Source organism: Montipora foliosa, chromosome 10, assembly GCF_036669935.1.
Source record: "Montipora foliosa isolate CH-2021 chromosome 10, ASM3666993v2, whole genome shotgun sequence".
In the NCBI taxonomy this organism is placed as follows: Eukaryota; Metazoa; Cnidaria; class Anthozoa; order Scleractinia; family Acroporidae; genus Montipora; species Montipora foliosa.
Genome location: NC_090878.1, coordinates 13561290 through 13588789, shown reverse-complemented (window position 1 = coordinate 13588789; position 27500 = coordinate 13561290). Strand labels below are relative to the sequence as shown.

At 39.4% G+C, this 27500-nt stretch overlaps 3 protein-coding genes across 4 annotated transcripts in view; all 3 read right to left on the bottom strand.

The window, feature by feature from the left end:
- Positions 1 to 442, bottom strand: part of LOC137974370 (transient receptor potential cation channel subfamily V member 5-like) — a 22446-nt gene extending 22004 nt beyond the window's left edge. The window contains exon 1 of the mRNA XM_068821317.1: positions 1 to 442. This exon is cut by the window's left edge and continues 1423 nt beyond it. The gene's annotated coding sequence lies outside the window, so the exon portion shown is untranslated.
- Positions 443 to 598: 156 nt separating this feature from the next.
- Positions 599 to 3185, bottom strand: LOC137974372 (uncharacterized). The gene is made up of 2 exons (XM_068821320.1): positions 3038 to 3185; positions 599 to 1374 (listed from the first exon to the last, which is right to left on the bottom strand). Exon 2 carries the CDS (start codon positions 1369 to 1371, stop codon positions 817 to 819), a length of 555 nt encoding a protein of 184 aa, XP_068677421.1. The 5' UTR covers positions 1372 to 1374; positions 3038 to 3185; the 3' UTR covers positions 599 to 816.
- Positions 3186 to 7509: 4324 nt separating this feature from the next.
- LOC137973146 (importin-13-like) overlaps positions 7510 to 27500 on the bottom strand; it is a 27091-nt gene continuing 7100 nt past the window's right edge. The window contains exons 8-30 of one of the 2 annotated variants that reach the window (XM_068819901.1): positions 27435 to 27493; positions 27146 to 27303; positions 26592 to 26676; positions 25339 to 25461; positions 25039 to 25119; positions 23183 to 23263; positions 22891 to 22948; positions 22663 to 22712; positions 22265 to 22360; positions 21141 to 21285; positions 20179 to 20390; positions 18299 to 18433; positions 17369 to 17470; positions 16641 to 16718; positions 14926 to 15066; positions 14218 to 14314; positions 14085 to 14137; positions 13927 to 13993; positions 12011 to 12069; positions 11833 to 11922; positions 10853 to 10954; positions 10457 to 10536; positions 7510 to 9446 (exon numbers count right to left, since the gene is read on the bottom strand). In XM_068819901.1, the coding sequence (XP_068676002.1) occupies positions 9356 to 9446; positions 10457 to 10536; positions 10853 to 10954; positions 11833 to 11922; positions 12011 to 12069; positions 13927 to 13993; positions 14085 to 14137; positions 14218 to 14314; positions 14926 to 15066; positions 16641 to 16718; positions 17369 to 17470; positions 18299 to 18433; positions 20179 to 20390; positions 21141 to 21285; positions 22265 to 22360; positions 22663 to 22712; positions 22891 to 22948; positions 23183 to 23263; positions 25039 to 25119; positions 25339 to 25461; positions 26592 to 26676; positions 27146 to 27303; positions 27435 to 27493 (2243 nt within the window). In that variant the 3' untranslated portion in view covers positions 7510 to 9355. Of the gene's footprint in view, positions 9447 to 10456; positions 10537 to 10852; positions 10955 to 11832; positions 11923 to 12010; positions 12070 to 13926; positions 13994 to 14084; positions 14138 to 14217; positions 14315 to 14925; positions 15067 to 16640; positions 16719 to 17368; positions 17471 to 18298; positions 18434 to 20178; positions 20391 to 21140; positions 21286 to 22264; positions 22361 to 22662; positions 22713 to 22890; positions 22949 to 23182; positions 23264 to 25038; positions 25120 to 25338; positions 25462 to 26591; positions 26677 to 27145; positions 27304 to 27434; positions 27494 to 27500 lie in introns of those variants that run through there. The other variant, XR_011117174.1, reaches the window with a different exon arrangement.

Below are 27500 nucleotides of genomic sequence, written 5' to 3'. Positions count from 1 at the left end.
GAAATTTCGCTTGCCAGAACAGTGGTGTCTCCCAGATTTTGGTATTAATCATTTTTAATGGAGAAAAGATACTTATAAATGTAAATGTGGTTGTGTTAAAACAAGTTATAAGGGAAAATAGCTCACTTCCGGCTGCCATCCTCGTTTCAAAAACGCGCGTGCTTGACTCCCCCATTAAGTCAGATTAGAGTAGAATCTCCTGTCGTCAACTGAGGATCCCGTTCTGTTGCTAAATCAACCGAATGAGCTTTTAGGCTGAAAAGAACGTCTTGCACAAATTTCCGTGATATTAACAACTAGCGTGCTCATGAGACTGCTAAACCTTGACGAAAAATATTGTTTCAGACGTTTCATTGCAAGCATAGTTACAAAGTGAAACCTCAGAGATCATTGAAATGGAATGGTAAACTCATTTTACATTTTTGTGTTTTCTAACGTTTTCGTTAATTCCAGAAAAAAATCAAATAGCGTGGCAGGAAGAACTGAACAAAACTAAGAACGAAATGAAGAACATTTTCGACTTCATTGAACGAATCCCGTTTCCTGAATATTTTTTCCAAAAATCTCTATTTTACGGTATGTCACATCGCATTCACGCTTTTCAGTCAGAATGTGCTGGGTTTTTTTTATTATCAAAGCTAATGGGTTTGCATACAAAATTTAAACGAAACCTACACCCTTGTGCGAACGGTTCCCTGAAGAATAGAAAATATGTCTCTTTTAACGGTAAATTACCGCGTGAAAGTATGAATATACTTACGAACCACCCTTAAACGTTTGCTGCGTTTATACTACAGTTAGGAACATCCACTCATTTTAATGTGTTCCTTTTATGGCTGCAAGAAGAGCACTCATTTTATCTGATCTCTCAAAATCTTGTGGTCGAAGCTTCTCCACCTCTGAAAATCCGAAATGGAAATCCCTTGCATCCAGAGATCCTTTTTTCAGTCCTTTAGGAGGCCATTCAGAGGCAAGACTTTCTCCAAAGGAAATACTAAACACCTTTCCATGAAGATGGCCGTTTTCATCGGCGAATCGCTTTTCGTGGATAATCTTCTTCAACTGCTCGATGGCTTCAGTTGTGAGGCATATTAAAACAACGTTATTCAATTCATCTAGCCACGACAAACTTTTTGAAATTTCTCCTCCATCTGCGATGTTCACGAACTCAGTCACGCGAACACTGCCGTTCGCCTTGGCAGTGAGAGCATCGCGGAAATGCTTTACAACTTTCAATTGCTCCGCGTTCGATTTATGAAGAAGGAGGATTTTCTTTGTGGTGTTCAACGCTTTTCCTTGTGACTGATTTCCGTTCTGCTGAGACACCGTTTTAATCTGTTGCTTTTTCTTGGCTGACTCCGCGTTACCCATAATCTGAAATTTAGCAAATAGCGGATCATCAAAAGCAAGAACTTTTTGACGGATGTGAAAATGCTTAACACTGCAAAAACACTACTTGCCTTACTGGGATGTGCCATTTATTTTAATTATATGTAAAAATAACGAGACAGTTGATCCAATCTATTGTTTGACAGCTAAAAGGCAAAACAATACAAAAACACCTGTTCCGACCACGAAAAATAAAATTATAATATTCAAATTTTAGGGAAAAAAAGGAGGCTCTAAGACCTTGCAGTTTGTCAAATCATTGCCCCGTTAAATGCCAACAGAATATTTATTTATTTTTCTCGGCACCGTCAGTTTATACACGCTGGAACTGATTTTATATCACAATGTAACAGATCAGCCTGTTTTTAATATGCGCATATATAGGCAATTCTGATGCGCTTTAAAAAGCCAAGAGATGTTTTATTGCCTTTTGAGAAAGCTCAGTAGTTAATTTGCATTTAACGCCGGAAATCTAGGCGTTAGGGAGTACTGAAGCCCATAAGGACCGAAAACCTATGGGATACAATTTATCGTATCTAAATAAAACAAAAGAAGAAACATGATCATGGAAAAGACATTGTTTGCAAAAAGATATTGAACCTCTGAAATCTGAATGTTCTTGCAGTTGTCAGTTTTCTTGCAGTTTTCTTGCAGTTTTCTTGCTCCAGTGTCCGTGCAATAATAATGATGTATAAAAAGAATCCGGGGCGAGATGATCAAAAGATGTTGCACAGAAGCTTGCAAAACACGGTTTTTTGAAAATAGGTATAATGGCCAAAGATCTCCTCAGGAAATAAAGAACAGGCCACGATCGAGTTAATTCCACGCCAAATTAGTTCACAAGCAAGTGTTACGTTTGTTTGTTTGTTTGTTAAAAGTACTTCTCATTTGCTCAAAGTCACGTTAATCGCCTTCGTCAGGTAGTTTTTGTGAATCTCGCAAAAACTAAGAGGTGAACAAAGTGTTAACTCTCTAGACCCTGAAAAATCTCACGAAATATTACGAGGGGTTGTGCTTATTTGCCTTTAGACTTTCACGACGCACTATACACGTAAGAAGGCCCTCTCAACATAATAACCAAGATTAACAATCTATTCTAGCAAATCGGTGTTTTATACTTACAGTAAGCATAGAGAGACTAAAAAAATGCAAACTTGCGTGAAGCCAGATGGGTAACGTGACGTTATCAATATGTTAAATAGATCTATTCTTCATTTGTCACATTTTACAGTTGAAATTAGATGAACGAGCATTACAAAATAGGGATTAATAAACAGTTAAATCTGTCTTATTTAGTCATAGCCTTTAAGACTAGTGCAAATCCGCGCGATATTTTTAATCAAAAGGACGCAGTCATTTTCGTAAATTCAAACGAGTTATAAAACGCATTGACTCTACATGTCAATTCAATATTAAACTCGTAATAGGTTTATGCCGAGAAAGTATTGAATAAGTCCTTTCTTTAGAAATAAGTCGATGAAACAAGAGTGAGAAACCAGCGCATATTTATCAAAATGCATTAATAGATCTGGAAGTGAAGTCGATGGAATCCGAAGCGTACTTGTTTGCTTTGCTTATTAAATAGTCTCAGATGACACTAAATACCGTAAACAGAGAAGCAGTCGTTCTTAACAAAAGTTTTACTTACCTAGCCAGACAAAAATCCGATCAACTGGGGTGTTAATAAGGTTCTCCTTTAACCTTTCTTTAAGAGGGAATCGGAATCCGCAGGGGTGGCAAAGAAAAACAGCGCGTAAGTTAAGGTGACGCTTGATAATTTTGTAAAGGAATGCAAGTTATTATTGATCACTGATAATTGATAGCTTGACACGTCACATGCATATTTTAACTGCTTGGCAGATTTGCGTGACAAAGGGTGAAGTGGGCTTCTGAGGAAGGAAATGCTTACTTCGTTTTTTCCCTTATGAGATCTTCCTTTTCATCTCTTATATTTAATTTTGCCCCTTTAATGCTATAAATGCGATGTTCTTAAAATGTCAATCCCACTTTTTTCCCTTTTTCATGACGTCTCGCATTCTATGTTGTTTTTCTTAGGGCAAGTTTAAAATGCTAGACAAAGGGTGTGGTTATGTAAATCCAATAAAATGTTAAGTCTCTCAATTAATGAAAAAGAAATCGTTTTTCTTCTGATAATTGACCATCTTCGACTGCCATACGAGGAACCTCAAATTTTTCCTTTAGAAAACTTACATTTAAAAGTGCGATTCTCTTAAGCAATCGAGAGATCCAGTCCAATGTTATATTCTTCCAATCAAACTAGGTCCGCAATATGTACGGATTGGTAAAAGTAAACTACCGGAGGATGAGAAAACTTTTTAAAATATTTTTTACCCCCGCGATGTAATAAAGTCATGAACAACAACACGTATGAACAACAACACGTTTAATTTTGTTTTCAAGTAGGTACTAAAAGTTTGATACGCCTACTAAGACCACAACTCCGTTTCCGCTGATACAAAAGAAAACAGGCAGCTAAAAAACAGCGGTGTTTTTTTTTCCTTTCTTTTTTAATTGAAGAAGGTAAAGATCGCCTCGATCATTTGGGTCGAGATTAAACTGTTACTAACATCGCATAAAAGTACGGAAAAACTGCGTCATATTACTTCACCTTAGAAAAAAAGCTGAAAGCGCAAATAATGAAAGAAAAACGACTGACTAACCGATAAAAATAAACTCAACGAATTTTGACAATTAATCCTTTGAAAAGAGTTGAAGTTCAATTGTTGGTCTGTCCGGCCCTCCGAGAGTCTTCCACCTCAGTTTAAAGGGTCACTTTTTGGAAATCTTCAGATCCATAACAAATCGTTTGTTTCATAGAATCACATCCATGCTATATTTAAAGTGTCACTTTTTGGAAATCTTCAGATCCATAACAAATCGTTTGTTTCATAGAATCACATCCATGCTATATTTATGACCACAACAACAATGCTTTTGACAAAGCCATCTGGTGCTCGCAGTGTCAATCGAATACAGATCACCATGATCGGAGAAGAGCAACAAATCCCATTAAATAAAGAAAAAGTTGAGATTGATGTTTGTTAATGCCTCATAAGAAGAACATAAGTGTTATCACAGTAAATAGCAGCATCATCATTGCTTCAAGCAAAGCCGTTGAGGCCGACTGGTCCTTCTCTCGCAACTTCTTGGGCATGTCAGTCTTCTTGGCTTCGAACTGTTAATCAGTGTTCTTCTTCCTGTTCAAGTTTGACCTCTAAGAGCCTATTTTCAAAAATAGTAATTTTGTTTTCGAATTGCGTAATTCTCATTCACTTTTACAAGTGATCAAAGCGCCCAATTCCGTGTCAAAACATGTGCAAATATTTGAGATTATGAACAGGTACTCAAATCATAACAATTAAACAATGGTTTGAACTACTGGAAGCAGATTAAGTTGAATTGATGACACAAGTCTGTTGTGATAAGAACGTGATAAATTATCAAAGATTTAATGCTTTTTATAGAGTGAAGAACTTTGTCCCCTTTGTAATTGTTGCAACTAAAAGAACAAACTCTTAACTTTTTGCTCGGCTTGCAATTTTAGTTTGAACTGCGCATGTACAAAATCACTAGAAGCCTGAAATCTATTACGTAATTTCCTCATCCTTTGAATTTAGAATAGTTTGAGGTTTCGTAGGATCCCTGTGCTTTCAAATCTTTTGAGCCGTTTTTTATTTGCACAGAGGGGTAGAGTGAACACTGCGTCCTTAACACACCGTAATTTTTACCTTAGGCCAGATGACAGCACCTGGGACTCTGTGCTCTATTTTTTTTATGAGTAGTGTGTTAGTTCCCTAACTTCCCACAAAATTCTACGAACAAGGATTGTAAGACGAAGATTAGCGATTATCGTCCTCGTCCGATTGGACTAAAAAGTCTATCTATCTGCAGGTGAAATGACAAGGGTATGCAGCACTTTTTTCAAGGTTTTTTAAAGTCGCTAAATGCTGGAACGAGACCGGATGCCTTGGGCGTTTACCATTTGCAAGGAAAATCCGGTTGGATTGGAAAGCTCATAATGGTACAGGATTTTCCTGGTGCGGTGTTTCGCCAAGCCCGAGTCTCTCTCAGCTAGAAGAGAATAATATCAAATCAAAATGGGGGCTACAAATTTCAGCCGTCTCCTCCCTAACCCTAGAGGGCGCAGGGGAGAGAACGTCTGAATTCCGACCGTGGTAATGTCGTAAATTGCATAAATTTTATTTTCTAAACAAGATGGCGGAGGTTGTCCGTGTTTTGTGTGCCGCAAAGCTTGAAATCTTCGCTCGTGTTCGCCGCCATTGCTTTAGTGAATTACAGAGAATCACCTTTGTTGCGTTGAGCTAATGATGAAAGGTTATCTAACTCAAATACACAAGCACCAATCAAAAACTACCTACCATATCCACACAAGTACGTGACGCCACCGGACGACATTGCAACGCTCGGAATTCAGACGTTAGGTTAAGGGCCCAGTGACGTATTTTTTGGGGTGCGTTGCTAAGGATGTAATGGTTAAGTAATTTGAGAGAATTTGGCATTATTTTGGTCAGTTTCCAACTTTTGTAAGCCAATGACCCTAAATATGACGTCATCATACCACGCCCATGGTCACGTGACCAATAAAAGAAAACTCTAAATTTGTCTCCGTGCTGCGCAATTTGGGTATTTAATCGATGGTTTGATAATTTGTATTCGTTTTCGCATCCAGCCAAGCATGGTTTTCTTTTTATTTTGAAAAATGTTCTTTTTAAAGAAATAAACGACACTGAAATACCCATGACTTTCTCAAAAAAGATGATTTTAAAAAATCAATGCTTAGCTATATTCTGTATTTGGGGGTGAAATGTGCCATGTAAAAAAAAAAGTAATTCAATTTAAAACCGCCGGAAATTTAGCTTTTTTCTCAAACCGGAAGTCAGTTCGTTTACGCATGCGCAGTTGATCTGAGAACGAGCGCGAGGAAGGGCAAGGAAAAACCTTCGACGGGAACAACAGTTTGTGCGGTGACTTTTGCTTGTGAGTGGGTTTTCTTGTCAGCTCATGATATCATGACGTCAGTTACCGGAAGTAACATTTCACTTCCTTAGCAACGCGCGAAAAATCCGTCTGTGGGCCCTTAAGCCCGCGCGTTTTTGAGACGCGGACGGCAACCGGAAGTGACCTGTTTTCCCTTTTTACTTGTCTTCACACAACCACATTTACATTGCCAAGTATCTTTTTCCCATAAGAGATGATAGGTATAAAAATCTGAGAGACACCACTGTCCTGGCACGCGAAATGTTCTCTTCCGGTTTCCGTCCGCGTCCCAAAAACGCGCGTGCTTAAACTTCCTATTCTCTCTCCCGCGCCCCCTAGGGTTAAGGAGGAGACGGCTGAAATTTCAAACTGCCGGCTGCATCTGCAGGGTCGAAAGGCGGGAAAAGAGGCTCAAGTGAACCGGGTCTAGTGGGAGTTTACAAATGGTACAGGATTTTTCCGGTCATTTCGGTTGGAGCAGGAAAAGAGGAATTCGTCGGGTGATTTCCATCTTTTTTCGGAAACTTTCCGGTGGAATGAGCTGTACCCATTTGAATTTCCAACCGGAATTTTCGCGTTTTGTTGACAAATGGTTAACGCTCCTTACCTACTGAGGCAGCTTCCTCGTCAGTTTAGAAGACAAAATAACTTCCAAGAAGCTCGAACTGTCAGTTTCAAGGGAAATTACTGTTGTGTATCGGAGGAGAGTCGCAGTGATACCCTAGTTCTCCAATGCATGCCATGTGAAATACAGTTTATTATTTATTTAATGATTGCGTTAAAGGACAAATCAGTCGTATGTTGGGAGATTACATCGCATGGTTAGCTCAGTAATTATAAATAAGGGTCCGCAAAGGCTGCGCAAAAGATCATAGGCGCCCATGTTGGCATTAGCAGCCTGGGCCCGGTTCCTCGAAAGCCGATTAATCCAGGATTAGCCTAAACTTTTGTTTCACGTTTTCAACTTTTTGGTGAAAGTTTCTTTTGCTTATTTTTGTTTTTCAAGATTGGCGTCTTCTCATGTAAAGTCCTGCGGAAAATCTGCGTTGAACAGCATCTGGGAGTAGAGAAATAAACAGCTTGGTTAATTTTTAATCTTAGATTAGCGTTAATCGGCTTTTGAGGAACTGGGCCCTGGCCCTCTTAGCCACTGTGACAGGGCACGAGGACCTTCTGGTCCCCGGGGTTCAGCACCCCGGCAGCTACGAGGATCAGGGGCTCTGGGGATGACTTAGCATTTGCCTTCATCTCATACCTTTTTCAGGCTTACCCTTGTCAGAAAAAGAGCGTGACGTATTCCAATCCTTTTGAAGGTTGGACAAAGGCATTTTTGTTGAAATTCGATAGCTATGGACCTTTGTCACTCGGGGTCCATGCCGGTCAAAGACAATAGAGTTCGCACTCCAAGCCTCTAGTTGATGTGTTTGGAAGCGTGTTCAGGGGGGTGCAACCCCCCTAACCCTAACCTAACCCCTAACCCTAACCCTAACAAAAGTTTTCAGTACCTTGGGACTCAAAATTCAAGGTTAGGGTTGGTTTCAAGCTGGCAGGCACTTTGTCTATTTAAGAGCCGGTAATTTCACAGCAACATTCCTATTTGGTTATGGAAAAACGAGTTTGAGAGCAATAACAAGTTTCCACTTTTAAACTGGTCACATCCACAAAAATCTAACTTCGTTGAATCTCAGTGCCTGAGCTTTTGAGAACTGGATGACACGTAAGTGTCTCTAACACGCGAAATTAACAACTTTTGCTATCACTCAACCTCGCATTGGTAGCCAAAGCTACTTCAGTCACAATTAACAAATAGATTCCATGTTGCCTTGCGCCTGTTCTTTCAGTAATAGATAACAGCTGACGTCAAAATGTGGTAAGAACAAAAAAGTGGCACACGAGTTCGGAGTCCATAGCCGAGTGTGTCACCGATGTTCTTTCCACGGCATTTTGATGTTCGCAGTGATCTATTACTGAACAGACGCATGGCAACATGAACTCTATTTGTTTTATATAATAAAGAATTAAAAAGTTTTTGATGATGACGTCGGCTATGCGCCTGTCCTCTAATAGATCATAGGTGAGAACCAATCAAAATGCGTGCATTCTTGAGCTTATTATATAATGCAAAACAGAATTCAATGCAAGCGAAGCCTCTTGTCACATTCCAACTAATATATATGTAGGGTCTTTCTGCAGGTACCGGAAAGCATTTTTGTTTGGTCACTTGAAATAAGTCTTTAGTTGGAGTTGTTTTGTTTTCTGTCTTTTGCTTCTTTTGTTTTAAGTAATTTCTGCTCCGGTACTTGCAGAAGCTGCCTATATGTATTTTCATTCTTGATATCCTGACACCAATCTCTCAGTCAAGGATACATGCTGTTCGCAAAATATAATATTTCCGCTAAATTATGGGTAAATTTGCTTCCCTCTACTTGCCCTTTGATTGTGTTTTCATGGACGTGAAACGTTCACGTTAACTTGTAGACAAGGGGTAGTTGTAACATGATTTTGTTTTAATTAAAGAGGCTCTGTGAAAAAAAAAAATTCATATCTGCCAGACCAAAACGAATTTACGTGACTCATGCTCTTTACTACATGATCCATATGTGTTCTTTTACGACTCGTACGTTTAGCGCAGAGTTCCAACTGCAAGAAAGTTACTAAAGCGGCATATTGCTTCAGTTACACTTTTACGAATAGCGCCAAGTGGGTCTTTCAAATTTTTTTCTCTTTCATTTTTGGCAAAAAAAAAATCGAGAGCACTCATATTTAATGTCGTCATTTTCCTGGTTTCTTGGGTGGGGGCTTGCGAAACAGCTCACTTGACCGCAGTGTAGAGCACAAGCGTCGAGCTGCGTTCAATGGAAGGGGTTGGGGAACTTGGAAAGGCACTCATTTTTGCATTATTGTCGGTGATATTCCCCTTTCAACCTTTAAAAACTTTCCTAGCATATTAACTGGCGTAAGTAGTCCCATAAAGCCCTCTGCACTGCAGAGAAAATTCCTTGACCGAGTCCTTGACTCTTCTTCTGTGCGCTTTTCCCCTGAAGAAAAGACAAAGTGAAAAACAAAAACATTTACATTGTAATGGGTAGCTCTTTAATTTCACACGCTGGATGAAGGAGGGGTGGAACTAACAAACAGCCCCCAGATCTTGTCCTTTGTTTGGCTTAGTGAGGCGTAAACCTGTAAGGATGTTGTAGTGGTTAGCGCGTCGGAGACGGAATTTACGTGCCAGTGGTTGAGGTCTAGTTTTCCTTTAATAGTAGGCTGATTTAGCAACAGAACGGGAACGTCAGTGGCGACGTCGCGCGCAGCAAAACTACCAATGAGAATTTAGAATACAGAAGAAAAGAGTGGAGTCTATTCTATTCTGAATTCTCATTGGTGTTTTTTCTGCGCGCGCCGTCGCCACTGACGTTCCCGTTCTGTTGCTAAATCAGCATAATGTCTCTTTAAGCGAGAACATTTTTCCACCCCTAGGTACTTGATAAAGAGAAGAGGCGATTGTCAAATTTTACTGACGCAACTTAGATGCGGCGCTTCTTCGGGAGCAGCAGATAAACATGTTTCTTCTATAGCAATGATTACAAGGAAATGTTTCCAGTAAACGTAAACAGTTTGAACAGTCATTTACAGTGTCGTTTGTTTAGGTATTTGGAATAAATAAGCACAAGTAAATTTTTTCTAAGACGACCAAAACTGCACGAGCCCGCGTAGGGAGATTGCAATTTGTGGTCTTTGAAAACAATTACAAGTGCAGTCTCTAAAGAGGAATGGGACTCTAAAGAGTCTCTAAAGAGGAATGGGACGAGACATGGGCGTGGCTCGCACGAGAATACCGCACTTGTCTCGCCTTCTTCCCTCCTCGCCCACTACCAAACCGACCTTATGCGTTCGCGACAACTAAACACCTCCTTCTAAGTGACCCTTAGAGAAAAAATAGGCTGCCAGCAGACTAGTGAAAAACTCAAATAGAAATCTGACTTTCTCCACAACTTTTTTTTGCTATGTCATGCGCAAGTTAATTGGTAAATTGGCCATTCATACCTACCGTACTACAGCCGTGACAAATTGTTGTTTTTGAGTCAAAGTCACCAAATTTGAGGGAAATCCTTCAACTTGCATGATGTCCTGTAATAACGGTGGTTAGATCAACATAAGTAAAGTGTGATGTTCCTGGGGTTTTTATGCCTACAAATGGGTTCCCTTTTCGGCTGTGTGATAAAGAATGTGTCACTTTATTGGGCAATTTATTAATGTGAAAAGGCATTCCCCTGTCCACCTCGCCGATTAGCTCTGCTATTTGCCAACAGTTACTTGAAATGATTATAATAATTGATTATATATGATAATAATTAATAATAACGATACTTGGAATTGTAATTGTAATAATCATTGCAAAGATTTTCTCAAGGAAAATGACATTCCTTGTTACCATAGCTATTACCTGCAACCATCGCGATAAAAGTGACACGTCACGATTGTTTAACGCGAACAAGACTTCCGCCATGTAATCAGTGCATTGCCGAGGGACACCGCCAGCTATTCCCTGACAAACAAAGAACGGCACGGTCAATCAACCTAATCACGATGGATGTGAACCGGTTCCTTTTCAGGCTTCTATCCAGGATTTATCGTTTGGGGCGAAGTCCCGAGTGGTCGAACGCCACGAACTTGAGCGTGACTGATGCCGGAGAAGTGTGATTTTATTGGCGAGATGTAAGGTAAGCTAGAAATTACTTTCCAATCTTTCTTTTATTTATGTAGGAGTGACAACCCGGTAAGTTGAGAAGTCGCTAAGTCGCCTTAAATCAGGCAAATTACCCCACAGAAAGCGAGAAAGTCTCCAGGACAATAAAGAACGGCTTTCCTATTGAGAAATCTTGCTTGTAAATATCTTTCTGAGTGTTTGTTATCGGGATTCCCATGCAAATCCCTATAACTTTACCCTCCGAGTCATGCAGGGCCACCTGTGGTACAGCACGATAACCGAGCCTGCTGTGAGGCAAGCAGTTTGTAATACTCCATGTTCCTTGTCATATAGCGTCCTTAGAAAGGGAATACTTACTTCACGTGCACTGACCTCGTGGCGACTGGATGATTTTTCCGATATAGAAACTCATATACTGTAATGATAACACTATTTCGTTTGGGAAGCTTCTACCTCTCAAATACCCTGGATATAACCCTGCTTTTTTCTTGACACCGGTTCTAAATTTTCCCACTCTTGGTACCTGGTGCAACATTTTTTACGCTTAGTGCCAGGTTTACAATTTTTTTCCCGCGCTTTGCCTCTTGTGCACGCTGCGGCGACATCTAATTGATCCATCACATCTAACGTTTGGCTTTTGCTGTGATTGGTCGGTTGCGTTTTAGCGTTGATCGCTTTTCTGCGAGGAAGCAGCTTTCAAGTTATCTCTACGTTACCTTTACAACTTGACTGACAAGATATGGTCCATATTCCGATAAAGTGGTCCTCGGCGTTTCTTGGTCTTCACAAGCGGTGATAAAATTGGACTACACGTAAAACAAGAGAAAAAAAAATAACGGACTTTTCTGTAATGAGGAGATAAGAAACCAAGATTAGAAATATGCTGTTACTTACAAAGAAGCTACATGCCGCTCGCACGGCATGACTCTCTTGAACATCAAGCGCTGCTAAACCTGTCAAAAATCAATCATTCTATCAATAACAATAACGATACCATTTATCTATACACGATAAAAATAGACCATTTTCGAATTCTCACGGTTGGACTGGATCTAGCATGAAATGGAGGCTAATGCGGGCGAATCTTTTCAAATGCTAATTAATTTTCCCGCATTAGCCTCCATTTCATGCTAGATCCAGTCCAACCGTTAGAATGCGAAACTGGCCCATTGCAGCGGAGCTGATGTGGTCGTGTTAATCAATCAAGTTTATCAATCAATCAATCAATCAATCAAACTATCGAAAATCAGGATTTAGCGAATTGGTGAGAGCACACGCTTTGTATTAATACGTCAGGGATCGATTCTTAGGCTCAGCGCCATATATGGGATGGGTTTGTGGGTTCTTCACTTTTCTCCGGGTACTCCGCTCAAAAAAAACAAACATTTAATTCGATCTGCCTGGAGTAGATTTGCAGAAGAGCACTAGTGTTAAGTTTGAAACTACAATGAAGTTATTATTGATTGCTCTACAACCGATAAATTTATCACAATCTTTTGGACAAAAAAAAAATCGAGACGTCAGCGCTTGAATCACATTAGGACAAGCATTCTACTTAATTAATAGGGGAGCAGGTTTTAATTGAGTCACTCCAAGGCAGTCTAGCGATACCACTGGCATTGCAAAAACTTGTGTCGCAATCTGAGCCAAGCGGTGTTAGAGCGGTTTTCAATTGAGCGTCCAAAGTAATTAGATAATTACTTTGGTTTATGATTACTTCACTCAGTGATTGTCTCAAAGTTCCATTTTTTCAACCAATCAGAAGTGAAACCAAAAGCAATCGTGCCTCGCACGTGCACATTTTCCCGCGCTTTGTGTCGGCTACGTGTAGTTACTTCGAGTTTTGATTGGTTCGCTGGATTGTCTCATTCCTTTTTAATTGGCCAAAGTAATTACTTTGGTTTTGGTTTTACGACACTCAATTGAAACTCGCTCTAAAACCAAAACCAATTAACGCCAGTTGCATTATTTGCTGCATTGATTGGCTCAATTTAATGTCTGCTCACGATCTGAGCCATCAAAGCCAGAAGCAAAATCGCTCGACGCCATGTGCATTATTTGCTTGATTATGATTGGTCGTCAGTGCAAAGAAATTATTTAGGCATCGATTTCACGGAAATCGATTGCAAACCACTGTTTTAAGGTGGCTCAAAACCGGTTTCAACAATTTCGAACGGATGTCTTACTAGAAGGATTAAGCCGACAACACTGTTTCTGTTAACGGCAATGTTATGGTACCAAATGAAACGGCAATAATTGCTTAACAAGATGCACATATCAATGTGACGCAATAAATTACCATGGCAAAAAAAGAACCATCTAAAAGCGTGCTATATATCGCGTTTAAGGGTTTATATCTTAAAAACGATATCGATGAAGTTAAAAAAAATTCTCTGGAGCGGATTCAGAGCCACCTTAAATCTTTCCAGTTGTAAAGGTGGCTATGAATTTGCTCCAGATAAAGTTCTTTAACTTTGCACAGATTTTTATCTAATTACTCTCCAGCAATAAACAATGGTGGTCACCGTGTTCGTTTTTCAGATATACGCGTTTAAAGGCAAAATATAGGGCGTTTTAAGATGGCTTTTTGTTGCCATGGTAACCTTTTACGTCACAACGATGAGTGCACATTGTTAAACAATTATTGGTGTTCTATACGGTACCATAACATTGCCGTTAAGTGAAGTAGTTGGAAACATTTAATCTTTCCCAAAAGTACAGTTCAGTTGTTGAAAGTGTTAAAACTGCTTTGAGCCTCCTTAACCAAGGTGCTTCCACCCTTACTGTGGACACCTAAAGATCTTTCTTACCGCACTGAAAAATGTTTACATGACGGCTCTCCGCTTCAAACACTAACTTTGGGTTACTTTTTAGACTCTGAAAGACAAGTAATATTGAAACGTGGCACCGCAACAAAAATTTAAACTTCCAACAAGGAACAAGAAAGATACCACTGCAAGACACTTACGCGACTGACAAAATGCAGAAATGACTGAAGAATATCCGGATGTTCTCGAAAGTCTGAAAGCAGACAACACGACAAGTTTTGCGAGCAAAATCATGGATTAGTTTCAAAACTGGAAACAAAACGATGGACTCACTACTCTGCAGCAGCTGGAGTGTACAGGAAGTGATTCGTTGAAACACAAATAACATTGATTGGTTATGTTCATCCACCATTCCATACATTCCAACCAACTAAAAACGTTAAGAGAGAAATAAGCTACATAACAGATGCCACAAATATGGAAAAAGGAGATTCAAATGGAGAAAGTAAGACTTTTCCCCAATCAAGGAACATGTACATAAACAGTAAGACCATACCCTGTGTGTTCATGCCAGTCGTACCTCAAAGGATCACAGCCCCGTCTTAACAAAGACGTTGACCTTGTTTTCTATACTAGTTTAAGCATTACATTAACTTTTACCCGCTCAGAGAGCTAGGAGCCTCAGGAAAAGAGGACAACTACATCCTGCCACCTGTCAGAACCGAACGCTTTAAACGTGGCTTTTTTAATAGATGTCTTTTCGAATTTGTGTAGTTACTTAGTCTTGTATATACATAATAGATAGATATATGTAGGAAATTGTAAGTCCAGACGTTTTGTTTCTGGACGTGTTTCTTTTTATTTTTCAAATAAAGATCTTTACTTACTTACTTAAGCTACTTTGCGAGTCAGTTTGGTTTAACCATTTAAAAACCCTTTTAAGTCGGGTTCGCGCGCCGTGTGAACGCCCATAATTGAAAAAAATGTAAAACTAAGACATGTCTTACTTCAGGTATGGACGGGGTATAGGATACTTCTTACCGTCGAAGCTGAATCCAAAAGCCCGCTGTTTGGTGACGAAGAATAATATCCTACGATCAATTCAGCGAGTCCTGATACCAATGTGACTCCCATGTGATCTCTTATTGTGCTTATCGCTCTCTCGAGGCACAGACAGAACGACTGTCAGACGAAAAAAACACAAGGGAAAAAGTCAAATCTGCGATGATTCGTGGAGTCATACAATTTCAGTCACGCACAACTTACGGGCGAAAGATAGAAGTAATCCTCGCACTTTAAAGGGGCTAGGTCACACTAATTTAGGTAATTTTGTTTAATTTTGTTAATTATGAGCTCTAAACGTCAAATTTGCAGAGCAAGAATCTTTCATTTGCAAAATCACGGCAACATAACAACTGAGAATGATTTTCAAGCTTTGTAAATGACATTTTGATATAGACTGATATGAATTTGAAAAAAGGTGGGCCGACGTTTTTCAAATTTACCCAAATTCAATCCATTTCAATCCTCTCATCCATGGCCCTTCTTGGCTTCCCTGTGTTTTGTTAGAGTTCTTCTATAGTTTTGAACAGTTATTTTGATATTTTAGTTAATTCTATGACCATTCGATCAGTGCTGAAAATGCCTAAAATAGCGTGACCTAGCCCCTTTAACTGGACAACTTATGTAATTGTCTCTTTTGACACATGAGGAATCGAGGCGGCTTCAACTGGATTCGATCCCATGCGATCCCATGAGACCTCTGCGATACCGGTGCAATAGACCTTTTTGCAGATACGGCGGCCATTTTGATTTCTGTTGTTCGAAATAGTTATTATGGGATGCCAAGGGGGCAAATGCATATTAATTTGCCCCCTGAGCATCCCATAATGTCTTCCGAAACAATAAAAATCAAAATGGCCGCCGTATCTGCAAAAAGGTCTATGCTCTACCAACTGAGCTATGAAACCACTCAGTTGGGAGCAGGTTAATTTGTTGAGCTCACGTGTTTTTCACGTGTCTATAAACTGACAATTGCTCAAATTGTCCAGTTAAGTGCGAGAATCGATTCTATCTTCCATCTATAACTCGCCCTTCAAACAATCATTGTTTTGCACAAGTGATGGGATTTTCAGGAAAGAAGTGGGAAGTGGTAGCCACGATCACAAGTTGAGCCATACTATTTCAGTCTTACCCAACTTATGGGGTTTTCAGGAAAGAAGGGAGAAGTGGTACATTATCGCCGGGAAGGGAGTATAGTATAGTAATCTTTATTTAGACACTGTATTTCCTTCAGGATTTTACCATAATGAATTAAATAAATCTAACTACATAACTAAATTAAATTGCGAAAAACTACTACAATAAATGAAATGATAGGAAACCTGCTTTACAAGGAAGCCGTGTATAAAAGCAAAATAAAGCTCGCATAACACTACTGTTAAAATCATAGCTCTTCAACTTAAATTCGTTAAGAGAGGGCGACTGTCGAATATCCAAGGGCGGACTATTCCACAGTACAGCTCCGCTATAGGACAGACTTCTTTTACATTAATTAGCGCGGGGATGAGGGATGGCAAGCGTACAGTTACTACTTAGGTTATAGGTTAAATGTATCGGAACGGAAGACAAAGTACGAACTAAGATAGTCCGGAACCACATTATTTACAATGTCATACATCAATATTGATTTATTAGCAAGGCGTTGAATGCAGATTAGCCGAGAAACCTTAAACGATGGAACTTGAAAAACGCACCTGTTGTATTTGACTATCCTGCAACCAATGCTCCATGGATTTCAGTGATTGGAATATGTCACTTAATACAACAGCTGCCTGCAAAGAACAGACAAGAGATTAACGGGAATATCAATGTGAGGATTTACGTGATCGCATGACAGATATTCGCTTCCCTAATCGACCAAGAAATATGGGAAACATTCTTTCTCAGGACAGGAGCCTCAAAATCACACATCTTTGCTTAAAAAAGACCATCTATATTTTTACCACAATTGCTTGTAATCTTGCAATCTGATTGGCTAATTTTCCGTTGTCGATAAGAGTCTAGACAACGCTGTACGCGTCATGCTCAAGCAATGCAATAGCCAATCAGGAATGCCCATTTTGGGAAATAAACAATCATATTGCGAGAAAGTTATAGACAACGCTTGCTCTTTCCTCGTGTTATGATCTTGGTCACTCTCTGAAATAAAATTAACAAACCAAAAGTGGTTCAGCGTTGTCTGTACTCTTATCGACAACGATATTCGTCATCACAGTGGTCAAAATGTTGTGGACTCACGAGGCGCAGCAGAACCACTTTCGATTTGTTAATTAGAGCTGCTATTCCCCCAAGCCTTGATCCTAATAGCCAATCAAAGTATACTGCGTCCCTTTACGTCAAATAATTAATTTTTATGCATAAATTTAACAATAAAACACACTCCTCATAACGAGCTCCTGCTAAGGCCTGTCACATTACTCACCGGGTGGGGGCTGTTGTCAATACTATCAGGATCCAAACATTTAAACAAAACCACGAAAACTTGAAGATGAAATTGAAGGCTGGCCTTGAGTTCCGGAGACACCTGATGACACATATGCAGACCGTCATGTCAAGATGTGGCTGCGCATGAGTTTATAGCAACATGGAAAGACCAATGTCAACTCAAACCTCAAGTATGCTTGTACTGCTCAAAAAATACATGTTTCGTAGAGTAAGAACCTTCTTGCATAAACGTCTCGCCCACTTCGATTATAAGCCTTTCTTAAATAAAAACGTCTTATCCAAAAAATTGTCCGTTGTCGATTATGCACTAGCTCTTTTCCGCTAAAATTGCGCAATTGCGTACAAATTACAGCTGCGCAAGGTTCCTTTAAACTTATTGCCATCATTTACATTCATGTAAGTAAAATCATGTAACCAAGAGGTCCTGAGTTTGATTCCCGGATATCGCATCCTTGCTTCGACTTCTTTCCTTTCAGTGTAGCTTAAGTAGCTTTAAATAACCGTAAAACGGAGCACTGATGGAGAGGGGGGAGTAAAATGAGCGCACCGTCGAGCTCACGTTTGTCACTTTAATTACTGTTACGAGTTATCGACGTTAAATATGGTCGCTTTACTTTACTTTACTTTACTTTACAACGACGATGTCATTTCTATTTAATGCTACAACATTCAACAAACTATGATTCATCAGTAATTTCCTTGCTGAGTGTCTTTCCAAAATAACTGACCCTCTTCAACATGAAAGCATCCCCCTAAAATCCTACTGCAAATCATTATTCTCCTTTATATAAATTTGTTTTAGGTAAGTTTTTTCCCTCGTCATATTATGTAGGCAGGCACTACTACATTCATGACTTCTTTATACCCTGAAGGGTTTGGTTTCTATAAAAAATGAAGACGGCGTTACCTGATGCTGCACTAGCCGAGCCAATCCTTCCATATAAGGATTAAATATCGCTCGCGCTTGCTGCGTGGCCGGCGACGTATCTTGAACAGATAACACGTGACCGATACACTCAACACAGCGAATTTTTTCACGCTCCTGTCAATAAAAAAACAGAGACTTGCCATTATCACTCTTGACGAAAACTATGATTTCAGCGAGAAATTGGCGTGACCCAATGGTTAGGGCATTGGATTTTCTTGAGCATGCTCCGTGTTTCAATCCCACTCGGACCACAGGCTGAATCTGTCTCAAAGGAGGGGAGGGGAGGGGAGGGGAGGGTCCTGAATTCAACACCACCCAAGTTAGTAAATAGCCAACTGGTTGCCTCCTTCAAGTTGAGGTTCTCAATCATGTTCAGTTACATGTAAGTTTGCACTGGTTCTTTCAAATCATCAACTAGAACTGCCCGTGAGATCTTGTAGCTTGGCAGCCAAGGGTATTTCCACAACAAAAAAAGCACTTACATTTTTGTTAATTGTAGCCGAGGAAAAAAAGCGAAAATAGAACCGGTTTTAGAAGCGGAAATTTCCTCAAATTAACTGGTGTAAATCGTGGAAGTGGCAAAGTCGCCAAAGTCGAGTCATTAGGGAGCTAAGTTAAGCAACGACAACGGCGACGGCAACGAGACCGTCATCTCAAAATATAAATTTGCGTTATTTTAATCGCTTCGTGACTATTTCAACGTTTCTAATATGACAAGGGTGTGGCATTTCCTCAAAGATGACACCAGTCGGAACGGCACTCCATTACAGGAGAGAAAATGAAAATTTATCCTCAAGTGCTGACGTTCTTCATAAAACCAAAAACTTGGCTATTTCACGTTGTTGCTTTGCTGACGACGGCAACGAAATGGACAAAAGTGAAAAAAGCACGTGCAGGGCGTGCAAAGCTATTGTTTTTACCCACTAAATATGCAAATTCGTGACGTTCTTGTTGCCGTCGCCGTTGTCGTTGCTTAAGCTCCCTAATAGGGAGCTTACGCAACGAGGACGACGACGGCTACGAGGACTTCATTTAAAAATAGGAGTTCGCGTTATTCATATCACTACGAAACTATTTCATGTCGTTTCGCGTTAAAATTGTGTAGTAACTGTCGAATAATTAAACTGGTATGAGTGGGTTGGAAGCGCAGAGAGAGAACTGAAAATTCATCGTCATGTGTTAACGTCCTCCACAGAACCTTGAGTTAGGTCATTTCACGTTGTCATTTAGGAGATGACGACAAAGAAATGTACCAAAATGTAAAACGCACGTGCATAGCGTGCAGAGCCATTATTTTTGCTCACTAAACCTATTGTTTTGTAGCGTCGTCGTTTGGTAAGCTCCCTAATGTTGTCATTGACGGTTGATAGTATTACGGCTCCTTTTATTACAGTAAAGAGGATCTGTGGATGGTTTCTCTTGCCAACGTCTACCCGATGTGTCTGAACACACGCACGCTCTCCACTACTGTTTGTAAGCTTCCGCTGTAGAAGTGAACAATTTAAAATACACCTCCACTTTAGTTGCTGATATCGCGGGTATAAAGCGTTTTCTTCACTCAATGGTGTAACTTCTGCAGTTCTTCGCCTACAAGGGAGGGGTACAGGGATGGCACAGTGGTGAGAGCACTCGCCTCCCACCAATGTGGCCCGGGTTCGATTCCCAGACTCGGCGTTGTATGTGGGTTGAGTTTGTTGGTTCTCTACTCTGCGCCGAGTGGTTTTACTCCAGTTTCCCCTCTCCTCAAAAACCAACATTTGATTTCCGTTAATTGTTAATTTTAGTTTACAGTGTCCCCAATTAGTGCTCCAGCGCCAGAACGACTAGACACTTAAATAAAGTTCCTTTCATCAACTCACTTTCATAACAGCACCAGACAAAGCCGCCTGACAATGCGAGAGGATTTCCATTAGAGTTCCAGGCTCCAAATCCTGAACACACTCCTCACAGACGCCGCGCAGGGCTTGGGTGGATGCTGAAGCGAGCTGTTCCTGAGACAAGCCTCCCAAAAGGACAGGAAGAACAGAGCGTAGATGATCAGGATGACACTTGAGCCACTCTGAATAGGAACCTGAGGTAAGAGAGTTTAATTTATGTACCTCTTGCAAAGCGTTCTATTATAGCTCTAATTGTGCAGTTTCAAAAGCAACTTTGGTTGGTACAATATCGAAGGGGACTCGCACTAACAAAACAATTTTTGTCAGGTTAAATTGAAAAGACCAGCTTCAAAATTCCTCAGACAAATAGCTTAAGTTCGAAACTTCCCCGAAGCTTTCAGATCTTTTCCTCTCTATTTTGAGGCAATCCTTAAATGAATTGCGAATATTATCAATTTTAGTTACTCTAACAATAATTTCAGCATATAAGTTCGCGTCACTTTTCTCAGCCAATCAAAAGCATGCATCTTCCCGCGCTTAGTGTCGGCTGCATGCATTTGCTTAGTTTCACTGCTTTCGTCTGTTTTATTTTCCCGCTCTCAGAGTCAGCTGCACAATAGGTTCCTTTTGTATTCATTTGATTGTTTTCCCGCGCTCACGGCGCCGGCTACGCATATTCAGTTTACTTTGTGCCATGATTGGTCCGTTTTACATGTATGTCCTCGCTAGCTTGTTTTCCCGCGCACAGAGACGGCTACACTGATCTCCTTTTGTTTCCTGATTGGTTCATTTGACTGCCTTCGTCTGTTTTGTTTCCCGCGCTTGACGCCGGGTACACGTATTTCAGTTGTTTCTTCTCCTTTGTCATAAAATGTTTAGTCATTATTTTGGTATTAATTTTTCAGAGTGACGAATGCAAGTTTTATGACATCAAAAACACATACCAACCATCAGCAGAGCTGTCTGTGAGACGTATGGATGGTCCGGCAGTCTCGGCAACAACGACAGAATTGCTGGGACGTAGCTTTCTTCGTTGGGGTTAACATATTCGGATACGGCTTGGATTAAATACAGTGTCGCATCCACGGACTACAGAAAAAAAGCATTAAGTAAAAAAGGTTAGTGATTAGGAAGTAGTAGGTCATTAGATACGTTTCCCTTGCAGTACATGAACTTGTTGATCTCCTCTCTAATAAGAATTCAGAAACAAACAAACAAACAAGTACAAAAGCTTTGCCCAGTTCAAAAAGTTTTCAAAAACATCCTTGTCTTCCTTAACAATGCTGCACGTAAGTCGGTCAGATGAAGTTTCAACACTAAGTAAATGTAACATTCAAGTACTAGAGATTTTATTCATCGGCAAAGCTCTAAGAAAACGTGAATTTAAAATATGACTGTGTTATCTTGATTAAGTCTTTTGCAATTCTTCCTTGTGAAACATGGGTGAAAGGTAGAGTCTTTAATATTGACTGTCGTATTCTCAAGTTGTCGTCAAAATATTACACTGGGTTAAACATAGCTTGACGCTATTATGGTTTTAGGAAACATTAAGGTTGTTTACCATTTACAAGCAGAAACCGGTTGGTATTAGGTTTGTTCAAATGGTCAGTAGAAAACTCCCGAATGGGAAATTTAGTGGGATAGGCGTGTACCATTTGCAAAATTCGTTCACGTTTACTAAGAGAGTCTGGAGGGAGGCAAAATCATGGAGGAATGCAAATAGTAAACACGTTTTCCGTTTGGAAATTCCGTTTGGGAATTTTGGACTACCTTTCGAGAAATCCCGTTTTCTCTGGAAATTTTCCTTTTGGGAAGACCAAAATAGGCTTACCATTTACATTCCAACCGAAATTTCCGGATTTTTTTGGTAAAAGGTAAACAACCTAAAAGTTACAATTGAAGACCCAATTCAAAGAAAAATACCACGTGTATAATTCATTCCACGCGTGCAGCACGATTATTGAATATAAAGCATGCATAACATTTAACCCGCTATAATATTGTTTTGTTACGATGACGTTGCGGCAGGAGTGATCTTTACTTAAACTCCGCACTGTGATTAAGGCACCTGCCAAGAAGGATTTGTCTCCCCAGACAACAGCGTTGACAAGATATGATACAACTGTTGCAGGCAGTGTCCTCTCAGCAAACAAAAGACATACATCTGAAAATCAAGGAAACAACAAAAAATTAAACCAGACAGGTAGCAAAGAACAGCAGGTTGTTGCAAACTTTGGACCACGAAGGTAAACTTACTATTATTTCACATACTGTAATGTATGTCGGCTCTAAAGCTGGTGTCAATATAAGCCCAAGGGTGCATTCTTTATCCTTCTTCTCTCTCTCAAATACGCAATCTTACAAGTATTAAAACCTGTATCCACGCAAAACACGAACTCAAAAAACCGCAAACCCTCAACTAAGCTTCATAAAAACAGAAAACAGTCAACACTTATTTAAGCTTACCATTGTATCTGCAATATCCTGCCTATAACATCTGAACTGTTCTTTTTCATCTGAAGTAATAAGAACAAAATTAAATCAAGGGAGAGCCATCAGAAAAATTCATGAAATTATACACACACCGGTTCGACCCCAGCATGCCCACCCTGGATTCCATGTTTGCACCTCCAAGACACAGATTTGCTTTGTGACGGGTCGGCTGATTGGTAATGTTATGGCCTTAACCCTCACCTGTTGAAAATCCCTGCCAAGTGTTTTCTGGAGGGTACTGCACTTTTCTCGTTAATACCTATGGTAAAAAAAAACACACTAGCAACAAACCTTCTGAAAAAGAAGTTGCACATTAAAAAACAAAGTGTTTATCAGCATAAATTATACATTGTAACTCCATATCATTGAATATTGGCTGCCTTGCTCACAAAGCTCTGCACTGTCTGGCTACTCCAAGCAGTGTGTACTGTTCAAGAGAAATCAAATAAAACTACTCTTGCAATGCTTACAAATACTTTTTTCCATTCTGTACCTGGCAAAGTGATAGCATAACTGGACCATACACATTTTTGTGTTTTTCCGTAAGACTTGGCTCTTCATTTGTAATATCATCCTTAACGAAAAAAGGCAAACATAAACAGCTTTTTTCAGTGACCCTCAAACAGAAGGAATCAAGGGCAACAAGACAGACTTCCTTTAAGAACCCTCTCTTGTTGTTTCTGATAAAAATCCTACATAGGATCATGTACATTCCTGACTGAGGGATCCTTCAGGTTTGTTTATGAACCTGTAAGATCTTAAATAAGACTAGGATCCTCCTTGGCATTGATAGCATCAGGATCCTAATCAAAGAAGAGGGGGAAAAGGCTAAAATGAAGCAGGAGAGAGTCTCTCCTAAAATGAAAAACAAATGCAACAAGTACAGTACATAAATCACGACAAAAAATGCACAACATGAAGAAACTGAATTCTGAGATGTACGGTTGGTTGGGGGTGTGGTATGCAAATACAAATGTATTTCTCAATGTTTACATTAGTAATTTACATTTGATTCACGATAAAATCCATCACGCGGTAAAGCTCACTGTTTTGCTTTTATATTTTAATCCACAACATAAGATTGTAGTTTTAAAGAGAGGACTCACAGGAATGATGATAGCCGCTATGTCGTTTTCTTATTAAACAGTTCCTGTCGTTATTCAATCGAGGAGTAAGGCTTTCACAAAAGTTGAATCAAGTGTGAATAATTGACAAGGTTTTGGGTCTGTGATTTTGCGAGAATCAAGTGTCGAGGATTGAATTCGATTTTGAGTGAATCGAGTCTTGATCCTTGACTCGATTTCCGATCCTCGACTCTTGCGAGGATCGAGTTGAGACTGTCAACTTACTTTTGCACGGTACTGTATAATACTGAAATAACTTTCCTTTAGATACAAAATGGTCACAACCATCACGTAAGTCATAATGAACACAAACTGTTCAATTCTCAAATCAGGGATAAAACAAATCAGTAAGGTTCACTGTTTATACCAGCAGCTGAAATTTCATTAAAAACAATAGAACAAGTTTCAATTGAGTGTCGTAAAACCAAAACCAAAGTAATTACTTTGGCCAATCAAAAAGGATGGAGGCAATCCAGTAAACCAATCAAAACTCGTAATTACACATAGCTGACACAAAGTGCGGGAAAATGTGCATGCACGAGCCACAATTGGTTTTGGTTTCACTTCTGATTGGTTGAAAACGTGGCACGAGAACTTTGAACCAATCACTGAGTGAAGTAATGCAAAACCAAAGCAATTCGCTAATTACTTTCTACACTCATCTGAAAACCGCTCTATACTACAATAATGTGAGAAAGAGCTCTGCGTATATTATTCCCGGCGCTGAGCTACAGAGATGCCATTGTGGCTGTAAACTCCACTCGCTTAAATGTGAGAAGAGACGAACTCTGTAAGAAAGTCTGGGACGGTATCTGCGTGCCTGGGTCACGGCTGCACCACCTCATACCACCAAAGCGCGCCGATTGCCATGCTTATGAGTTGCGCAACAAAAACCATGTATCACTTTTTAAATGCCGGACTGAAAGATTTAAAAAATCTTTTTTTTCCAACAATGGCGTCTAACGCCCAGTCCTTGTAATCAAGCAAACCTAAGCGTCTTGTTTCATTGGTATATATATACTGACTCTTGTAATTCCCAGTCCCTTTAGACTTTTAATTTTAAGGTCAAATGTAAGATTTTTGTATTTTTTTAATATTTAAAGTATACTTGTAAATTCATATGTATTTCACCACCAGGGTGCTATTTTTGAATATTTTAATAAACCATCATTATTATTATTATTATTATTATTATTATTATTATTATTATTATTATTAGAAGTACCTGCAAAGTGTACCAAAAGTTAAAAGTCATCTCACTGCACTGTTCATCCACAGGATACCATCCTTGTGCACCAGTGCATTCCTGCATACCCCAAAATGACCAGGATGACAAAAATTGAACTTTAATATTAAATGAGAACATACAACAAATTGAGGGAGAAACCTAAAGCAAACTTGTCACTAAAAGTTGCAGCTATTATACATAATTTATTATAACTAAGGGGTTACAGTACATTCTCTCCTGAAAATGACAAACTGAAAATATAAAAATTACAACTCAAAGAACTATTTCAAATCTTACCAATATCAACTGCACTAGAGTAAATGCTTGCAGTTCTCGTTCTTCAGTGTCTGCTGAAAGAAGCAGCGTCATGTGCGTCTCAGCTAAGGATACTACCACGCGACATAATCCCTGTGAAGTGTCCTGTCATTGAAAATTACATAGTCCTAACTCAAATCATGAAGTTGTCTTTAAGTTAGGAAGCAGGGATGGTGCAGTGATGAGAGCACTCGCCTCTCCCCATTGTGGCTCAGGTTCGCTTCCTGGTCTCAACTGAGGTTTTTCTGATATGTGACTTTCTCTGCTCCGAGAGGTTTTTCTCCAGGTTCTCTAGTTTTCTCCTCTCTACAAAAACCAACATCTCTAAATTCCAATTTGATCTGGACGCAGGAGCTCCCTGAAAACCACCTCCTGGCCTCAGTTAATCAAAAGATGGATAACGCTATCCACCAGATAAATCACTATTCAGTGGATAAACACTAGCAAAACCAATTATTGAGTTATCCAGTGGATAGTGCCATCCACCCTTTGAACAACTGGAGCCTGGTGAATGGAGGTTTCTGGGTAAATATTTGAATTACTATATTGTTATTAATTACCATTAAGTTCATGTAATTGTACATATGTATCAAGAATTTTGATTGAGGCTTTAACTGAAAACACAAAAAATTAAATTATATCAACTACTTTCAAATCTGAACATTGGTTTATAAAGAGAGAAGAAATAATACAAACTACACTTAGATAAACCTCTCGGAGCAGAGAAGAAAACCAACAAACTAAACATGACTAAAGCAGTCTCTTGTACAAAATTTGACCCTGGGCTACTTGGTGTTAAGTGAGAGCTCACAATTTACCTTGGTCCCCAAAAGGAAAGATGAGGGCTTTGAAAGCTTACACTAGAATACAATTTTTTCACAGTTCCTGATTTTCTAGAGATGACAATGTACTGCAAGCAGAGATAAGTAGGAAACAAACAAATTCAACTTACTGTAAGCCACCTGTAAGATTATGCAACTGTTGTAATATTAATATCCAACTACTTTGGCATTTTTAATAAAAGTTGGGCCAGAGAATCTACTGTACACAATTTGTTTTTCTTTATGTCCTATTAGTTCAAGTGTACAACAGTGATTCAGAGGCTAGATTGGTAAACAGAGTGCTAAATAAATGTACATGTACGTAAACTAGACTAAGTGATAAATACAAACAGAGGAGAGTGGAAACCACTGTCTCCTCAACTTCAAAGATTAAAATATTATTAATGCACTCACCATGTCACCTGATTGTAATGCTGTCCTTAATGGATCACCAAGCAGTAGAACATCCGTCACAAACTTCCACATGTGTGCTGGATAACTAAAACAGAAATGAAGATAAACATGCAAAGACAATGATTACCTTTTGACCTCAAATGTCTTTTTGCTTTGAAAATATCCATATGGTTCTGTGCTACTCAGAACCACCAGCAGCTACAGATGTGAAATACTGTACCACCCATGATCTGTGCTGAGGTATGACTTGAATATCATGAAACACCACTAAACATAAACATCTGCAAGTAACCAAGTTTTGGTCCATGCCACAAATAATTACATGTGGAAAATTAGTGGAAAAAACAAGGATGTAAAATAAAATCGAATATGGAAAAATGAAACAAGAGAAGGAAGATGTATGTGTCATGATAATTTTCATTATTGATAAACTAAAGCAGGAAAGCAAACCATCAAGCATGTTATGATGTAGAAATCAGCCAGCTGAATTTACGAAACCTGGAGAACATACAGATTATACATGTAAATTATACATCTAATATTAATGGTCTCACCTTGTTCCTGAAGGGTGTGTTGCAATTTCAACAATTAAGTCCACGCTGGTATCAAACAGCTCGGGATTCTGAATTGAGTCAAACACCATGGGCAAAGCATTGGCAAGGTCCACTATCCTCACTCCGAACTGCACCCAACTTGTCAGACATTTCAGTGCCTTCAAGCAAAAAATGAGACATGTACACATACATTATAATGACAAACAAAATTTTAAACTTGTATCATTCAATTTTTTTCCAGCACAGTACATGTATTGTGTAAGTATACATGTAAAACACAAATTATTACCTGCTGTCGCACTTGAACTGGATGCGAAGGTGATAAATACTCCTGGACAACTTGAATCACTGTGGT

Excerpts from the sequence above, each read along its gene's own strand:
- LOC137974372 (XM_068821320.1), bottom strand. The coding sequence starts at position 1,371 with ATGGGTAACGCGGAGTCAGCCAAGAAAAAGCAACAGATTAAAACGGTG.